Source organism: Periplaneta americana, chromosome 12, assembly GCF_040183065.1.
Source record: "Periplaneta americana isolate PAMFEO1 chromosome 12, P.americana_PAMFEO1_priV1, whole genome shotgun sequence".
Lineage (NCBI taxonomy): Eukaryota > Metazoa > Arthropoda > Insecta > Blattodea > Blattidae > Periplaneta > Periplaneta americana.
This window is the reverse complement of record NC_091128.1, coordinates 24580458-24599105: the sequence shown is the minus strand read 5'-3', so window position 1 is coordinate 24599105 and position 18648 is coordinate 24580458. Positions and strand designations below refer to the sequence as shown.

General features: G+C 35.3%; 1 protein-coding gene across 1 annotated transcript in view; it reads left to right on the top strand.

Annotated features, from left to right (window-relative positions):
* Nucleotides 1-18648, top strand: part of LOC138710217 (protein O-mannosyl-transferase TMTC1-like) — a 1461941-nt gene that overhangs the window by 1430897 nt on the left and 12396 nt on the right. The window contains exon 13 of the mRNA XM_069840877.1: nucleotides 5768-5903. Coding sequence (XP_069696978.1) covers nucleotides 5768-5903 — 136 coding nt within the window. The remainder of the gene's footprint in view (nucleotides 1-5767; nucleotides 5904-18648) is intronic.

The window sequence follows — 18648 nt, the reverse complement described above, 5'->3', positions numbered from 1 at the left end:
CATTCACTATCCCCTCCCGTGTTTCAATACGGAATGCTTTCCCTTTAAACTTGTTTAGAACAAACGCCATTCAAAACACAGTACCACTATGGTTTCGAGTTCGGTATTTCCCACGATACATTCACCAAGAAAACCACTGCACTCGTCGAGCTTGCAGCATAACTAACCCATACACCTCTATTATCCTTATCAATGTTACATGAACTTACTCAGGGACCAATGCGCAACTTGTTGACATAGACCAAGCTGAACCATACAGCTGTATTTACAACCTTAAACAAAAAGGACCGGCTGCCATACGCAAAGTCCTGTTCGGAAGAGTTCGTTTGATTCTGTGAGAGCTCAGGTTTACATGTGAACGAATTTATTATCAAAGACTTCGCTCTGTTTTTCTTTGTTTTGTTTACTTCGTGATTTCTCTGTTTGTTTATAGATCAAGTGTTATAACTACTTTATAACAAAGATACATTCAGGGGGTAAATTAGGTACAAAATAAACGTTTTTTCCTTAGTCGTGTGGCTCAGGCGCTGCCAGAAGTGGACTTAATAAATTCACGCTGATTTTTCTATTGAAGGTTGTACATGATTGAATAGCGCGGTGAGTGAGGTGCACGACAACTGTTCGTTTGACTGAGTCATATGTCACGTACCTGTGATCGGAGCAATACTGTTGAAGAAGATAATGGAATGAAGAGATTTTGACGGAATTATGTATTTGTCAAATATTGGAGAAAACTGAAGAACTGTAAGAGAAACTCTAAACTGCGACTTTGTTCCACCGAAAGTGTGACTATTTTCAATTCAAAATCCCAGATCTGATCAGGACTTGAACACGGACCACCTGCGTGGCGGACTGAGACCTAGAAAACATAGCCACCAAAGAGTTATTTCGCCTGGTTATATCAGAGTGTATATACGTATTGCAACGTGAAACGTTTTGCTCAAGAAAGGTGAATGATACTAGAAGATGTATTACAAATACGATTACCTACTTTACAGTCAGTTACAATGTTAGCGTATGAACTTACGCAGGAGACGAATGCGGCAAATTGAGACATGAATATTATATAACATGTTGCACCGATCTTTGAGGGATGATAGTCTCGCATGTTTTTGTCAATCAACCCATTTTCTCCGGCGCGTCGCGCGTCGTTTAGAAGGTGTGTATCCCTGTTTAAAACACATAGCTACGTATATTGGTTTGAGTGGCAATGTTTACAATGTTAAACGATTCACGCCACCTTTTCCTCGCTCTTACTCGTACGTCTGTGTACACTAAGCTGACAAGAAAAATTTTGAAACTGGCAGCTCTGTAATTTGTTTGATATAATCGCACCAACCCCCATCCCTCAACGTGTCTACGTGGCTTCTGTGTCTTTTTGCCGACGTCATAGGCTGTGTTTGAATACGTACAATGGATTATCTGAGCAGTCTTTCAGAGCACAATGCCATTGCTCATGGAGAATGTACCTGCCACAATACGAAGGTACATGTGGTCCCAATATGATGGAGATTTACCGCAGTTCACTCTTGCCGTGCGACAACATTTCAACAACACCTATTAGGAGCGGTGGATAGGGAGAGGGGTACCTGTTACCTGGCCAGCGCGATCGCCCGACTTAACACACCTGATATTTTCTTTGGGGAATGTGAAGAGTGTGACACCAGAGAGGGATTGATTGTGTGGTTACACGCTACATTTGGCTAACTTTGCCAGAGACCTCGCATGTTGATACAGTTCGAAGGTCAATGTTACTACGGTGCCATGACTGCAATGCCATTCATGGTGGCTACTTGAAAATCTGCTGCAAATGGTATGTACAAATGCAAATTGTACATTAGAATCTGTTATAACTGTATGAAAGTAAATTAAGTAGTCATTGTGCCTTAATCTAAGGCGCAGCTCCTAAACGACGCGTCGAAAAAAATGGATTATCATCATTTGGAGTTTGGGACAAAAAGCCTGAATCACCCTATATAGCATTCTGTACGTCTCGCATTTAAATTCGTCTGAAATTTCAGTGGAACTTAACCTTCATTCATATTTCTCATTTAATTGAAACAGATAAGAAAAATCATTACTTTATATTTCACTATATACTATTTAATAGGCTATCGGCAAAGCTCGTCGGATAAGGCACTTGCCTGCAGATTCGGAGTTGCGTTGGACTGGTTCGTTTTTTCTGAGGATTTCCCAACAGTAATGTGAATCTCAGGTAGTCTATGGCGAATCCTCGCCCTCATATCGTCAAATTCCATTTCACTATCACCAATTCCATCGATGTTAAATAATCTAATAGTTGATACAGCGTCGTTAAATAACCAACTAAAAAACTTATATATTATTATTGTTATTATTATTATTATTATTACTATTATTATTATTATTATTATTATTATTATTATTATTATTATTATTATTATTATTTCATATTTTACTAGAACTCTCTTTTCACATGCAATAATTTCGGAGTATTTCGCTATACAATATTGTCTAATTTGTACGGATTTTACTGCATCTCTTTTCGCACATGCATAATTACGCAGCATTGTATTGAACATTATAGTACACTGGCCTAAGTGTAACTTCTTTACTTTTATTTATAACTTCTATGAATATATGGTGAAGGTAACAGTCATTGTCACCATTAGTCCACAAATATACCCGCATTATCGAATTCTAAATTTCATTCCTCTCTAATGATTGTAAAAATCACTAGGTTCATCGGGTAACCGCTTATACTGTCAATTATGAGAATAATTTTATAATTACACATTTTTATCCATCGCAATAATAATGTCACGTATTGAGAACTAGTGGAAATATTTCAAAGTTTGTCCATTTGTTATATCATTGGTACAAACTTATCCCGTGGTTATAAAGTTTACTTACAACAAACGTGCTCACGACGGACGTTTTGCACTCTGGGCGCCCAGTACACTAGGTGGGCGTGCGCTGAAAACCTGTTGTACAGGTAAACAGATAGTGTCGCGCGCTCAAACCTGACGTAACCAAGCAGTAACATCGCTGGCGGTTTGTAAAATGAAAAGGTCTAGTGATACGGCACCGGCATTCATTCATTCATTCATTCATTCATTCATTCATTCATTTACTTATTTATTACTCAGTTACTTATTCAGTTACAGGAATTTTTTATATGTTATATTTCTTTCTTTCTTTTTTCTTTCTTTCTTTCTTTCTTTCTTTCTTTCTTTCTTTCTTCCTCCCTTCCTTCTTTCTATCCTTTCTTTCGTCTTTATTTATTTCTTTATTTGTTTATTTCTTCCTTTCGTTCTCTTTTTATTTATTTATTATTAATTTAATCTGGTAGAAATAAAATCATCAGGCCTTCTCGTCCCCTCTACCAGGGCATTACAACTGTAATATCAAGAATGTAATTAAAATTAAAATTAAAATTAAATTAACAGTTATAATGAAATCAAAGTACTAAAACATTATCTGATTAATGAATACTGGACAAATTACTGTAGAATTTAAGAACAAAGAAAGTATTAGTTACTGAAGTAAAAATTAAACGTAGAATAATTATCTACGTATAAATTACTGGAAATTGAAGTATGTTATACTACAATAAAGGAACAGAACAAGTACCGACAATACATTTGAAATGAGAGGAACTATTTCTTTCTATTCAAACGGCGAACGTGCCAAATGCTTAGTATGTGGACGCTCTGTTATAGTAACAAGAATAAGTGTCTAACGTTGAGCCACATTACAACACCAGGCATGCTTAAACATATAATAATACTGTTGGAGATGAGAGCATGCAACTAATAGAAAATTTAAAGCAATCACTCGTCAAGAAGGTAAGTTGTATTACAAAAGTGAATTGTTGTTTCAAACATGTTCCTGCTTGCAAAACACAAAAACAAAACATATAAGAAACTGCATAAAGAAAAATCATAGTAGCATTTTGTTGTGCACATAATGTGAATATAATAGTAAAAACAACTATCTACTTTGAAAAGACAAATTGAAATGAAGTAATTAAGTTAAATATTACTGTTAAAAACATAAAGGAAAATGCATAAAACAGAAGATTTTGCTCTTTAGATAATATAATTATTTGAAAGGCATGTTGGTCCGACAAGTTAACAAATTTAAAGAAACAAATATCAAGAGTCCTTCAATAACTGTCTATTAAAAATTACAAAATATTACATAGGTTGCAGGAACATATTCTGACTAGCGCTTTCGCTATAATAATAGCATCTTCAGGTCAGACTTTTGCGATGTTATGCTTTTCATATAAAGACATGGATAGACTAATAACGTCGAAAAGTGTTAAAGTACATGACGAGCTTCAAAATATGTCCGACGCTTTACAGATTTTAAAACCCATCAGTAATGGAACTTTTAATTTAGTTGCTGAAGAATTTTACATAGCTAAATCACTTAATAATACAGTTCCACTAATTAATGAACAATTACCTAGTTCCGGTAACCCCTTATTTAAATTAGCCAATAGAAACTCTTCTCACTGCGGCACGTACCCCCCTCCACTTACGTCATGACGTGTCTCTCATACTGTGTCATTGCACCAGTCACCACCACGCCACAGACCAGACAACATCATTTTCTTTTATTACGCCAAGACCAAAGACCTTGTAAGTATTTTATCGTCAATTCACTTCTTTTTCTGGTCCTACACTGATCCCTTACTAAATACTTATTATTGATTTTTGCAGATTTTACAATGTGCTGCTACGTCGTGGTGACTGATCCAAAGCAATATTTTAATTTATTCTTTTTATTGTCTGTGTCGCTATTTTAAGCTGCATATTTTTTACCAAATTGTGATCTATCACCTGCACACATGTCAAATATTTTTGTTTTTATTTTTTGAGACCTCATGAAGGTTTTACTACCATATATATATATATATATATATATATATATATATATATATATATATATATTTCAGACTGTTCATAAGTCTTTTTATTTCTCTTATCATTGTATTTTCATATTTTTATATTTTTACGTCATGTACTTTAACACTTTTCGACGTTACTAGTCTATCCATGTCTTTATATGAAAAGCATAACATCGCAAAAGTCTGACCTGAAGATGCTATTATTATAGCGAAAGCGCTACTCAGAATATGTTCCTGCAACCTATGTAATATTTTGTAATTTTTAATAGACAGTTATTGAAGGACTCTTGATATTTGTTTCTTTAATATAATTATGTTATAAACACAACTCTCTCATTTTAAAAGACGTAATATTGAAATAAAGTGACAAAATATTCTTGTCAATGCCACTAGGACAGTGAATGAGTACTTTAAGACTGGCGGCACCCTTGGTGCTATTCGAAAGGAGTAAGCTACGTACCGGCACCGGATTTTTCCTCCTCCCTTCCTCACCTTCACCATCATCCTCACCTATTCCCTACACACATTTACACGAACACTTACACATACACTCACCCTAGTACACGACATAACTCTTCACAGATTCACATCATGTACAGCGTTGCGCGCCCAAGTGGTGTACAAATTTAAAATAGATCACAGTCCTGCCATGTATGCACAGCATGCGGAACCCGAATCACGCAAGTGAAGTGAGTAGGCATTAGATACAGACATATGTGCGAATTTTACTGAAACTTCATTGTCATATGCATTAATTATGTAGTATTCCTCTAAAATGTATGCGCTTAACATGTGCGTATTTTATTAATGCTCTTTTGCCACATGAAATATTGCAGTAACACTACATACGATATTTTTCTTCTTCGACAGGTCATTACTGGGAGGCACTTTACTACTACCAGAAAGCGTTAAAAGTAATTCCAACACACACAGAATCCCTTCTAGGAACTGCGAAAGTTCTCCGAGCAAAGGGACAGTATCCAAGAATTCACCAATTAATATCCAGGTAAGATTCATCAATGAATTTATTCCCAAGATTTTCGTAATCAGGAAGGTTTATAAATGAAAAGCTTGTATCTTCAGAATTTATATTTACAATTGAAGAGTCCACTGCAAGAATGATGGATGTCATTTGGAATACATTTTGCAGGAGAAGCAATTGAAAGTTTGAAATGCTTAGCGCTCAAAGCTTAACTGTGATTTTCCGATCATTACTGGACAATGACTATCAGTGTTAATGCCATATAATTCTGTATGTACATTCTATATGTCTTAAGCTATGCATTGACAGTCTTGGTTCATTTTCGACAAGAAAGTGACATCCATCATTCTTGCAGTGGACTCTTCAATATTGTCATAAGAACTTCAGTAAAATTTTAATAATACACGCACAACTTTAAATTTGAAACTTCTATATGTTAGATGAAAATAATGTTTAGTTTATTTCGATCATGTCAGACAATAATAGTTATTAATTTCTTCCAACAAATTAAAAAGAATTTGTGCATTTCACAAGACAGTTGACATGTTTATGGTTGCCGTGTGGCGTCCGTTGCCCTTGGTTCTAGCTGCATGATTCAAGCGATAAAATACTAAAGTTTTTCGTAGACAATTTTTCAAAGAACAACGTCTAATGCGCACCGAATTAATAAGCTAGTGTAAAAATTCAAAATGTAGATATTGTTGAATAAAGGCGTCGGAAAATTAATTATCATTGTTCAGGAAAACTGTGAACGTCTGGATTGATCTAATAAATAACGAGGAAATGCACATAAAACTAACTTTTTATCTTTTAGCTCAGAGTTTAAGCAAGTATATTAAAATTTATACGTTACTAAGTGGCAGAAACATAAAGTTTAAGACATAAAGATCCCGTTATCGACACCCCTTTATTGCACTTCATATCTTCAGTGCTGTGCTGTGTTCCAAGAAAAGAAACAAATACAGTATATATGTTTTTGGCTGATCGTGTTTCTTAACAACCTTACCGATGTTGTTGTTAGGCCTTGCAAGTTAAAGTTAAAACACATGTGCGGTAAGTAAATAAAACAAATCAACTTTTATTTATTTACTTTAAAGTAACGAACTATCAGTGTCGCGCACCACTATGTGATATGAGGAAATAATTAAATGTCTCATTATAGCTTTAATAATAATAATAATAACAACAATAATAATAATAATAATAATAATAATAATAATAATAATAATCCGTGGCGTTACAGCCCGTGAAGGGCCCAGACCGACCAGCCGGCTGCTGGCCTCATGCCCACATGCCGAAGTAGAGGTGGACGTTCATCCAACCAGAGTGGAGGTATTGTGTGGTTAGCACGATAATCCTCCCCAGCTGTTATAGCTGGCTTTCGCAGCCGGATTTCGCTACCTATCGTAGCTCCCCAAGCGCATCCTCGTGCTGGGTGGGCACCGGTCCCATACACTGGCCGAAATATCATGAGAAAATTTCTTAACTCAGGAGAACTCGAATCAGCGCGCATTCCGTAACACGAGTCCTAGACAGGATGCGTTATACCACGACGCCACGGCGCGGGACATTATTATACCTGTACTATTTCTAAATTAATTTATTGGAGCGCAGATTTGTAATAAAGTAGGAATTCATGTAGATAAAACGTAAGCGTGAAAACCATTTCTGACGAATTTCTGTTGTTGCACTGAGCGCCACTCTTGAGATCGTGGCTGAACGCGAAAACATCCACGGAGTAAAATACGTATTTAAGCATTAAACTATACCGGTATGCAATTTATTACTACTGATGTACAGTATATTAATGTGTCACCTACCTACTTCTTTGAAAACAAAACAAAACTTTCTATAATTTATTTTATTACAATATTTTCACAATCGCCGCTGAATAATAAAAAATGAATACCACCTATCGACAAATAGGAATAATAAATGACACCTATCGATAAATAACAAACGGCGATCACACATATAAATCTTACTTACTTACTTACTTACTTATTTACTTACTTGCTTACTGGTTTTTAAGGAACCCGGAGATTAATTGCCGCCCTCACATAAGCCCGCCATTGGTTCCTATCCTGAGCAAGATTAATCCATTCTCTACCATCATATCCCACCTCTCTCAAATCTATTTTAATATTATTCTCCCACCTACGTCTCGGTATCCCTAAAGGTCTTTTTTCCCTCCGGCCTCCCAACTAACACTCTATATGCATTTCTGAATTCGCCCATACGTGCTATATGCCATCCCCATCTCAAACGTCTGGATTTAATGTTCCTAATTATGTCAGGTGAAGGATACAATGCGTGCAGTTCTGCGTTGTGTAACTTCATTCTCCTGTAACTTCATCCCTCTTAGCCCCAAATATTTTCCTAAGCACCTTATTCTGAAACACACTTAACCTGTGTTCCTCTCTCAAAGTGAGAGTCCAAGTTTCACAACCATAAAGAACAACCGGTAATATAAATGTTTTATAAATTCTAAGTTTCAAATTTTTTGACAGCAGACTGGATGATAAAAGTTTCTCCCATATTTATTCTGTGTTTAATTTCCTCCCGAGTATCATTTATATTTGTTACTGTTGCTCCCAGATATTTGAACTTCTCCACCTCTTCAAAAGATAATTTTCCAATTTTTATATTTCCATTTCGTACAATATTCTCGTCACGAGACATAATCATATACTTTGTCTTTTCGGGATTTACTTACAAACCTATCTCTTTACTTGCTTCCAGTAAAATCCCCGTGTTTTCCCTAATCGTTTGTGGATTTTCTCCTAACATATTCACGTCATCCGCATAGACAAGCAGCTGATGTAACCCGTTCAATTCCAAACCTTCTCCGTTATCCTGGACTTTCCTAATGGCATACTCTAGAGCAAAGTTAAAACATGTAAATCTTAGCGTGCAAAAGCAAACTATTTATTTAAATTAAAACAATTAATAATAATGTACTTATTTATTTAAATCGGCCAAAACATAACATGCAATACATGTGTTAAGTGCCAAACAGAGTCTCGTAAATAGAGAAGACTCGACTTCGTCTCGTATTCTCTAGCTTTTCCTCTATTCTGTTATAATGCACTTACCACGCTTGTATCGCAATATATTATAGTGGGTCGCTAAATTTAGGCAGTTGCTTAGTGACATTTAACGGCCTATTAACTCTGTGTGTTTGGTCAAAACATCTTAAGTTCAAAAATGACCTTCTTTTAGCTGAAGGCGCAGCCACATATAAAAAGCCGTTCTTTTTCGTTTGGTATAGCTGTAATATCTTCATTTAACCTTATGTTATTTTCATTCACATTTGTATGAAAACTAAAATTATGAGTTGTATAGGAAAAGTAAAAACAAAAAAAAAAAAAACAAAAACAAATGTTCGTATCTCAAAACATATTTTTTGAAGTTATCATGTTTGACCAAACACCACAGAATTAAATTCTATTAGTCATTTAATTCTGTGTGCCTAACAATGTAACGTAGCCGGCTATAGCCACACAATTTTAGTATTTAGTATTTATTTATTTATTTATTTATTTATTTATTTATTTATTTATTTATTTATTTATTTATTTATTTATTTATTTAACCTGGCAGAGATAAGGCCGTCAGGCCTTCTCTGTCTCTCTACCAGGAGATTACAACTACAATATTAAGAATAAAATATTAGAATTAATATTAAATTTACAATTAAAATTACAATAAGAGTCAAACTACGAAAAGATTATCTGATTAATGAAAACTAAACAATTTATTATAGAAGTTAAGACAAACTACATTTTTTTTGTAATTACTGAATTACAAATTAAATCTAGAATAGCAAAATTCTACAATTATGAAATTACCGGATATTGAAATATTTTGTGATATATTAAGAGAACTATTTACGAGAAATCATGTCTGAACAAGTCTCAATTAGTGACCAAATGCCTAATAAGTTTGAGTTTGAATTCAATTTTATTTCGATAGTCCCTGATGCTAGCAGGTAGCGAATTCCAGAGTCTCGGGAGGGCTATTGTGAAAGAGAATGAATATGAGGAGTTGCGATGGGATTGTTTCATGGCGAGAATATGTGTGCATATTATGGTGGGAAGAAAGGTAAGTGAAGCGAGGCGACAGGTACGAAGGAATAGAAGAGTTCAAGATTTCGAAGAGAAGGAGAAGTGAATGTAAATTTCTTTTCTGGTCTAGTTTAAGCCAACCTATTACCTCCTGGGATGGGGTAATATGATATTTGCGAACTTTGCAAACGTACACACAAATTATGAGCATGTTTAAATTTCGTTTTGTTGTCGCTGGAAAGGTCAGGCAGTAAAATGTTAGCATAGTCAAAATAAGGAAGTACAAGCGTCTGCACAAGGGACATTTTTTAAACAAGAGGGAAGACGAACATTTATTCTTTTTAGCACCTGGATAATAGAATATACTTTTCTGCAGGTTTTTGTGATTTGCATGTCCCAGTAGAGATTATTATCCATGTGAATGCCAAGATTTTTTACTGAAGAACTGAAAGGGATATGCTGTACTTACTTTAACGGGGGAAATGTCGAGGTGTCTGACAGCGTCGGTTCCCCGTTTGTGTCCTATTATAATTGCCTGTGTCTTTCCAGGATGATTTTTAAGATGGAGTTTCTTTGTCCATGTCACAATCGAGTCAATGTCTTCGTCCAGTTTATGTATAGCGTTGTTTACTCGGTCTAAGTGGGAAGAGATGTAGCATTGAAGATCGTCAGCGTACAAGTGATAGTTACAATGCCTTACAAATGATGTATTGTCATGGGCATATGTTGTGAACAACAACGGTTCGAGTATCAACCCCTGTGGTATACCTGATGTTATATTAAGCCAGGAGAAACTTCGATTCCCGGATACAACACATTGTTGTCTTTCCGGTGAGTAGGATGCAAACTAACTCACCGTAGCCTCTGACAAATACAAATTTCTCAATTTATGGGTGAGCAGGTCAAAATTTACAGAGTTGAAAGCTTTGCTAAGGTCAAGAAGTGTATTGTTACTTTATTAGAGTCAATAGCTTTACGAATGTCTTCGGTCACTTTAAGTACATCAGTGCTTGTGTTGTGTCCAGTTCTGAAACCTGATTGATATTTATCGAATAATTTATGTTCGCTGATGTAGTCAGGAAGTTGTTGGCGTACTATTCTTTTCAGTGCTTTTGCTATTGCTGGCAAGATGTTTATTGGTGTATAGTTGTTCGTGTCGTTGTGAACTTTGACTTTTGCAAGAGGAAGAACGAAAGCTTACCTCCATATTTTAGGGGCAGTAGCATCGCTATGAGTACGAATTGAATGCAAAATGTGCATAACGTATTCTCTGACAGCATAAACCAACATAACAAATTATAAGGGATACGACCGATAAAGAAATTTTCATTTTTTCTTTCTTTAATTTTTTTTCGGTTGTTTGATATGGAAAGCTTTTACCTCACTATGATACTCCATTTTGTGAATCCTAATAGGAGAAGGAAAATCCGAAGTCCTCTAGTAGAAGTGTGTGTAATATAGCTCGCCATGACTCCCTAATTGGTCACCCCAAAAGGAAGCAAAAACTCCTAAGTTCTGTGATCCACGTACTGTACAATATCATTATCTTGGGCGTTTTGGGGCACATAATACTACAATGAAAAAAATTCAAATACCTGGGAGCAACAGTAACAAATATAAATGGGAGTCGGGAGGAAATTAAACACAGAATAAATATGGGAAATGCGTGTTATTATTCGGTTGAGTAGTTTTTATCATCCAGTCTGCTGTCAAAAAATCTGAAAGTTAGAATTTATAAAACAGTTATATTACCATTTGTACTTTATGGTTGTGAAACTTGGACTCTCACTTTGAGAGAGGAAAATATGTTAAGGGTGTTTGAGAATAAGGTGTTTAGGAAAATATTTGGGGCTAAGAGGGATGAAGCTACAGGAGAATGGAGAAAGTTACAGAACACAGAACTGCACGCATTGTATTCTTCACCTGACATAATTAGAAATATTAAATCCAGACGTTTGAGATGGGGAGGGCATGTAGCACGTATTGGCGAATCCAGAAATGCATATAGAGTGTTAGTTGGGAGACCGGAGGGAAAAAGAGCTTTGGGGAGGCCGAGACGTAGATGGGAGGATAATATTAAAATGGATTTGAGTTAGGTGGGATATGATGATAGAGACTGGATTGGTCTTGCTCAGGATAGGGACCAATGGTGGGCTTATGTGAGGGCGGCATTCCTAGTGATGCGGCTGAGAAAGCCTGATGGCCATAACTTGACTTGAATGAATGAATGAATGAATGAATGAATGAATTGTTTCATCTGGTACCGTAGTTTCCCCTAACTATGGTCCACATTTGTCACATTTTTCTTTGTATATTCAGTACTATTCATCCAGATTACGTGAAATTTTGGCTTCGGACTCTTGTAAGTTTATATTAAATAAATATTGACATATGTGTTTGAAATTATTTAATTACAAGTGTTGAAAAAATAATAAGCATTGGTACATAGTTGTATTCTGAGTTGCCCAACTATGGTCCACTCATATATTCATGCTTGAAAGCATGAATGGACTATAGCTGGAGCTGTAATTATTAGTAAATCAATACATTGAGTTTCTAATTTAAGGGTAGAAACATAATCTAGGACAGAAATATTAAAAGTAAATGAAAAGTACATGGAATCTTTTTATTAGTACACATTACATAAACACTCAATAAACAAGTGAAATCTGAAAGTCCTTTTTCTGCAATAATGAACAACTACACTCACCGGCAAAAAACCGGGCCACCTACAGTTTCTCAATTTTTTGTGAGGCGAGAATCAGAAAATCTTTTATGAAATGAAGAAAACATTGTTTCCAGAAAAAAAAAACTTACAAATTATATCAATTTTCTTCCAAATGTCCAACTGATTTTGTGGCCACCCAGATGTTGGTAATAGCAGGTATTGCCTCCCCGTGACTGTATGACTGTTACCATTCGCCGAGTCAACCCTTCGATCAGATTCTGGATGTCAGTCTGGTCGATTCCATTCCATTCTTTACTTAGAACATTTCGGAGCTGCTGTAAATTGCTGTGAGGTGTTAGACGACTTCTAACTCGCTTCCCTAGCATTCCCACATATGTTCAATAGGCCATGTCATCTTATTCAATCCAACGTCGTGAAGGAACTCATCCACGTTTCTTGTAGCATGAGGGCAAGCATTGTCATGCATTAACAGGAACTTTCCACCAATAAGTGGGGCATATGATACCACATGTTAAATTAGACCTTCTTCGATGTATCTTGGAGCAGCCAAAGCGCCTCCATTAATGAAAACAAGTTCTGTGTAAGCTTCATACGAAATGCCACCCCATACCATTACTGATCCACCTTGGAAACTGACACGTGAACTGAAGTTACATGAAGAAAAACGTTCTCCTTCTCTTCTCCACACTCTTTCACGTCCATCTGTAAACTAAATATCGATTCATCTGTGAAGAGCACTCGTCGCCACCCCCTCCCCCAGGTTCCAATTAGCATGATTGTGAGCAAAATGTAATCGTTCAACATGATGTTTCTGGAGCAATTCTGGGCCTTTAGCTGGTCTTCTGGAATCAGCCCACATTCATCCACACGTCCTCTTACAGTTCTCTCACTCAGATTAACTTGTCTTATTTTCTGGAAGGCTCTTCTGGTCTCAATGTCTGTGGAATGGCGATTTCTTAATGTATTTAGGGCAATAAAATGGTCGTCACGAGCCGAAGTTACTCGTTTTCTCCCTGAACCGGGTTTCCTGGAATAATCTCCTGTCTCTCTAAAGCGATGGTACACTCGTTGTACGGTCGGTCGAGGAATCCCAAGAACTGCAGCCACATAACGATGACTATTCCCACCTTCTATCAATGCAACCACTTTTGCTGAATCGGTAGGACTTAGTGACATTAATATAAAATGAAGTACTCCAATACTGCCTCAAAAGAGCTTATCAGTCTGTAGACATCTTCAGCTTAGGTCGAAATGAGTCCGAGAAGTTTACAGACAATATTACAAGAAGAACGAACCTTCTTTTCAGATCATTGTTGGCTATTACGTATTCAGTATCACATTGTTACGTATATCAAAATAAATAAATAACTAAATGAACCTCAGCACACCTATTAAAAAATCCTACATTTTTTTTTAATTTTAAGAAAATGTAATTGGCCCGGTTTTTCGCAAGTGAGTGTATATTAAAAAACAAAATTACGGTATCAAAATAAACACATTCCTAGCAACATATTATGCAAATATATTCACTTATAATGTTTATTTATCGTATTGAGAACTACATTCATTAGGCTTATTTCGATCCTTTGAATCTCCATTTCTCTTTTAAATCTGAAATTGAAATTAGATCTCTATTTATCGAGACGCATTTGGGGTCTTCAATTTGTTTTATTATGTTTTCCTTTGTATAGAATAAAATGTCTTCCATTTCTCGCCACCTCAGTAATTGCCGCTTCTTACTATACATGAAACAACATCTCCAGTGTTCTTCACTTCCAAAACTTTCCCTAGCCACAATTCCTCCTCATAAGTAACTGCCATATAACTATGTGCCTTTAGCATTAATTTAACAGATTTCATCTTCTTTTCCATATCTGACTCACTGTCTATAAATATGGAGAGAACAGCGGAAACATCATAATCTGTATCCAATTCTATTTCGTCGCTCTCATAGTCACTTACATGGACGGATGTTTTCCTTCAACACTGAAGTTTTCGTTCTACCGGATCATCATTCGTGCTAGTACCATTGATTCTGGAACAGCCTGTTTCTTTGTTTACTTGACTATATTGTTAAATGGTGTTTTAGAATATACTGCTTTACCGTATTTGCAGAAGTAAAAAATCACATTGATCATATTTTATTGAAACAAATATTTCAAAATGAAATACAACTATGGTCGACGAAAAATTGTGGTACATAGTTGAGGACTGACTTCTAGCCTTGAGGTTAAACATTTTTCACGCAGAGTCCTTAACCTCTGCCAGTCTAATTATTACGTGAAAGTAAACACTATATAGCCAGATTTAATTGTACAAAGAATCATATATCTATAACGTACCAGTTCAACAGAGGAGAGCTTAATAAAACAGACAATCACAAACTGAATGATTTCGTGTCTTCACACATTCAATAGAACGATGCACACTGAACTTGTTAAGCATCCGTATCATTGCCACGTGTAATGGTAGATAGAAGCATCTATGGGGAAAATAATTCCATCACAGTGGCGCCTTAAATGGCAAACACCGAACTCTTGGGGGACTAAGTAGTACATAATGCGTTTTGGACCATAGTTGGGTGCCTGGACCATAGTTATGGGAAATTACAGTACTGTATGTCATTATGACTCAGATACCTATTTTAATTGTTTTATTGATGACTGTAGATCATAACTGACCGAGTATATGTCTCGCACTCAGAGGGGCGGAGTTCGGGGTTTGAGTTGGCCCAGAATCCAGAACCCATGCTAAAGCTGTTGCTTTGATAAATAATTATTCGATATGAAGTGTTGTGCACTATAAGCAAACATATAATCTTCACAGTGATCACTTCGTGTCTCTAGGTTATTTCCATTGATTTGAGTACTTTTTCCTCTCGTCTGTGGTGTGGGAGGATATCGAAGTTTCATCTTATTTGATGACGTGGGTTGGACAATAAGTTCTATATAATTCAGAATGTTCACTTACAGAATATAGATCGGCCGGGTGGCATATATTGTATATATAGAATAAATAAATAATAAATAAATAAATAAATAAATAAATAAATAATTGCAAGTAAGAAAATAAGAATGGTAATAAGGAAATAAGGAAGTAATGTATAAATAATTAAGCAAATAAGAAAATAAATAAATAATAGTTCAATTTATATAATACACATTTTCATATGGTTTCCTGATTTTTTATTTATATTTATTTTCATATAATAATCTTGCTTTTCTAATGGATTTAGCTTGTATTTTATTGTAATAATCTATGCTACACAAGTAGTACATGCAGTATAAAAATAATTAAAACACTATTTAAAATTGTATACAATAAATTGTGTCAACCGATTGTACCTGCATATATGATATACAAGCAAATACCTTCCTCCTCTTTCCACAGCCCTATTCATGTAGTCACTGCTTTTATAACTCGTATGTATGAAATGTGATCAAACAACGGACTTTACTTATCAGTTATGTCTTGAGAAGCATTTGAGAGAAAAATCTAAATCAGACACCCTTAGTCATATACTTTGTTCAAGAGTATGGAAAAGAAAAGAAATTTGAAAAATTGCGGATTTCTAAAGAAAACTAACTTCTTTACTTATAGTGGTCTAATTATGGATCATAACCTTTTATGACTTTATAAGGATCGAAGTCTGTTGCTTGGGTTAAGATACACAGTTCAAAATTATCCGAAACCGAAAAGAGTAAAATCATGGCATTTAGAAATTTAACAGAACACTTAGAGAAGTATAAAAGTACACTGTACTTATATTATATCTTCTCGCCTCATATTCTGTGATTCGCTTGGATTTGAACCTGGTTGTCGCATATGTAAAGCTAATTTAGCTTGCATAGGATACTATCGATAAATAATTATTCAATGAAGTAATAGTAGCACTACAAATCAATAGTCTCTCATTTCGGAATCCGAGTTTAATATCAGAGGGTAATCTGATTCAGGAGATATACAATTTTTTGTTTATAACGGAAGCATTGTTTCCTGCGTATTCTAAATGGAAGGGGGGAAGGGAATTAGAGCCGCGCCTGTTTGTGTGTAAAATAGGCGGATAACTTTGTAACATCGTACTCGCCCATCCGTCGCTCATTTCGGAATTCAGTATTACTCGTTTGATTGAAAAGCAAAGTATATTAGCATAACCTTGGTAATGAACGTCGAACGAAATTCTACCCCCACTCCTTTGTTAGAATTCGTCCATAAAAACCTGTTTGCACCCCAACTCTCCCCTCGATGACGCTTCGTTAACGACCCAGATAGACTTTTCAAGTGGACGCGAGGTCAAACACCGTTCGACGTCTCATTCTGATGTAGTCAATTATTGATGTTCCAATAATGGGTTTAGAGTGTCATGCGTTATATTCTATTCAGAGAGGGTGAGATTGGTTTAAAAATGGCAACTTGTAATGTTGTTGTACGGCGTATTTTAAACAGGATTATTCGTCCAGGGGAAATACTGTTGCAGCTAAAATTCAATAACATGTAGTCTAAATAATCTTGATAGAAACATTAGTTAAAATGAGGAAGCAAGACTGTAGTATTACAAACACTATAATGAACTTTTATGCATCTTTCTGTATGTTTATGAAATATGAGCATAATAAAATGTTATACGAGTAATAATAATAATAATAATAATAATAATAATAATAATAATAATAATAATAATAATAATAATAAAATAATAATACTTACTTACAATTGGCTTTTAAGGAACCCGGAGATTCATTGCTGTTCTCACATAAGCCCGTCATCGTTCCCTATCACGAGCAAGATTAATCCAGTCTCTACAATCATATCCACCTCCCTCAAATACATTTTAATATTATCCTCTCATCTACTTTTCTGCTTCCCCATAGGTATTTTTCCATCCGGCTCCACAACTAACACTCTATATATGCATTTCTGGATTCGCCCATAAGTGCTACATGCCATACCCAACTCAAACGTCTGGATTTAATATTTCTTATTATGTCAGGTGAAGAATACAATGCGTGCAGTTCTACGCTGTAAGTTTCTTCATTCTCCTGTAAATTCATCCCTCTTAACCCCAAATATTTTCCTAAGCACCTTATTTTGGAACATCCTTATCCTTTGTTCCTTAGCCTTCACAAACATACACACAACCTGTTACATAGGCCTAACTGTTTTATAAATTGTAACTTTCAGGTTTTTTGAGAGCAATCTGGATGACAATAAATTCTGAACCGAATAATGACAGGCATTTCCCATATTTATTCAGCATTTAATTTCCTCCCGAATGTCGTTTATATTTGTTACTCTTGTTCCAGGATAATTGAACGTTTAATCCTTTTCAAAGGATAAATTTCCAATTTATTATAATTCCATTTCGTACTATGTTCTGGTCACGAGAATAATAATAATAATAATAATAATAATAATAATAATAATAATAATAATAATAATATATTGGTATTTTTTAAACAAATTAGAATCGTTAGGGACGACAGAAAAATATGAGTCAGTCCCCACAATGAAAATTTGTCATCCAAAGGTCACAGCTGTGAAAGTAATCTAATTCCAATATAATAAATAGGTCTGAGAAATGTATGCCGTTATACTACCAGTGCGCGTCGTGCTCCTCTAACTTCGAGTACGTCTCAGAGTTGGGATGAGTTAACGCAGTGTCTTTCGTTCGTTTGAACTCATGCTTATCATCACGGTAAGTTAGTCCTCAGCATTTGGGTGGTTGAAAGCCACTCCTTTGACTTCGAAACACAACTATCTGCCAAAGAAAAATATAAAGACATTATTTTATTTGCTAAAGAAAAATTGCACTATTTTAAAGTCATTTTATTTTCTGTCTGTAGAAAATACGCCTAATATAACATTGACAAGTGTCTGCCTTATTATTTAACTATGTTAATATTGTAAATTTTTATACTGAACAACAGTATAATTTTATTATCTCAATAATAACTCTTCACTCTCTACAACTTAATTTCACTCCCTCCACAATGGGATTTTCTCTCCGCAGAGC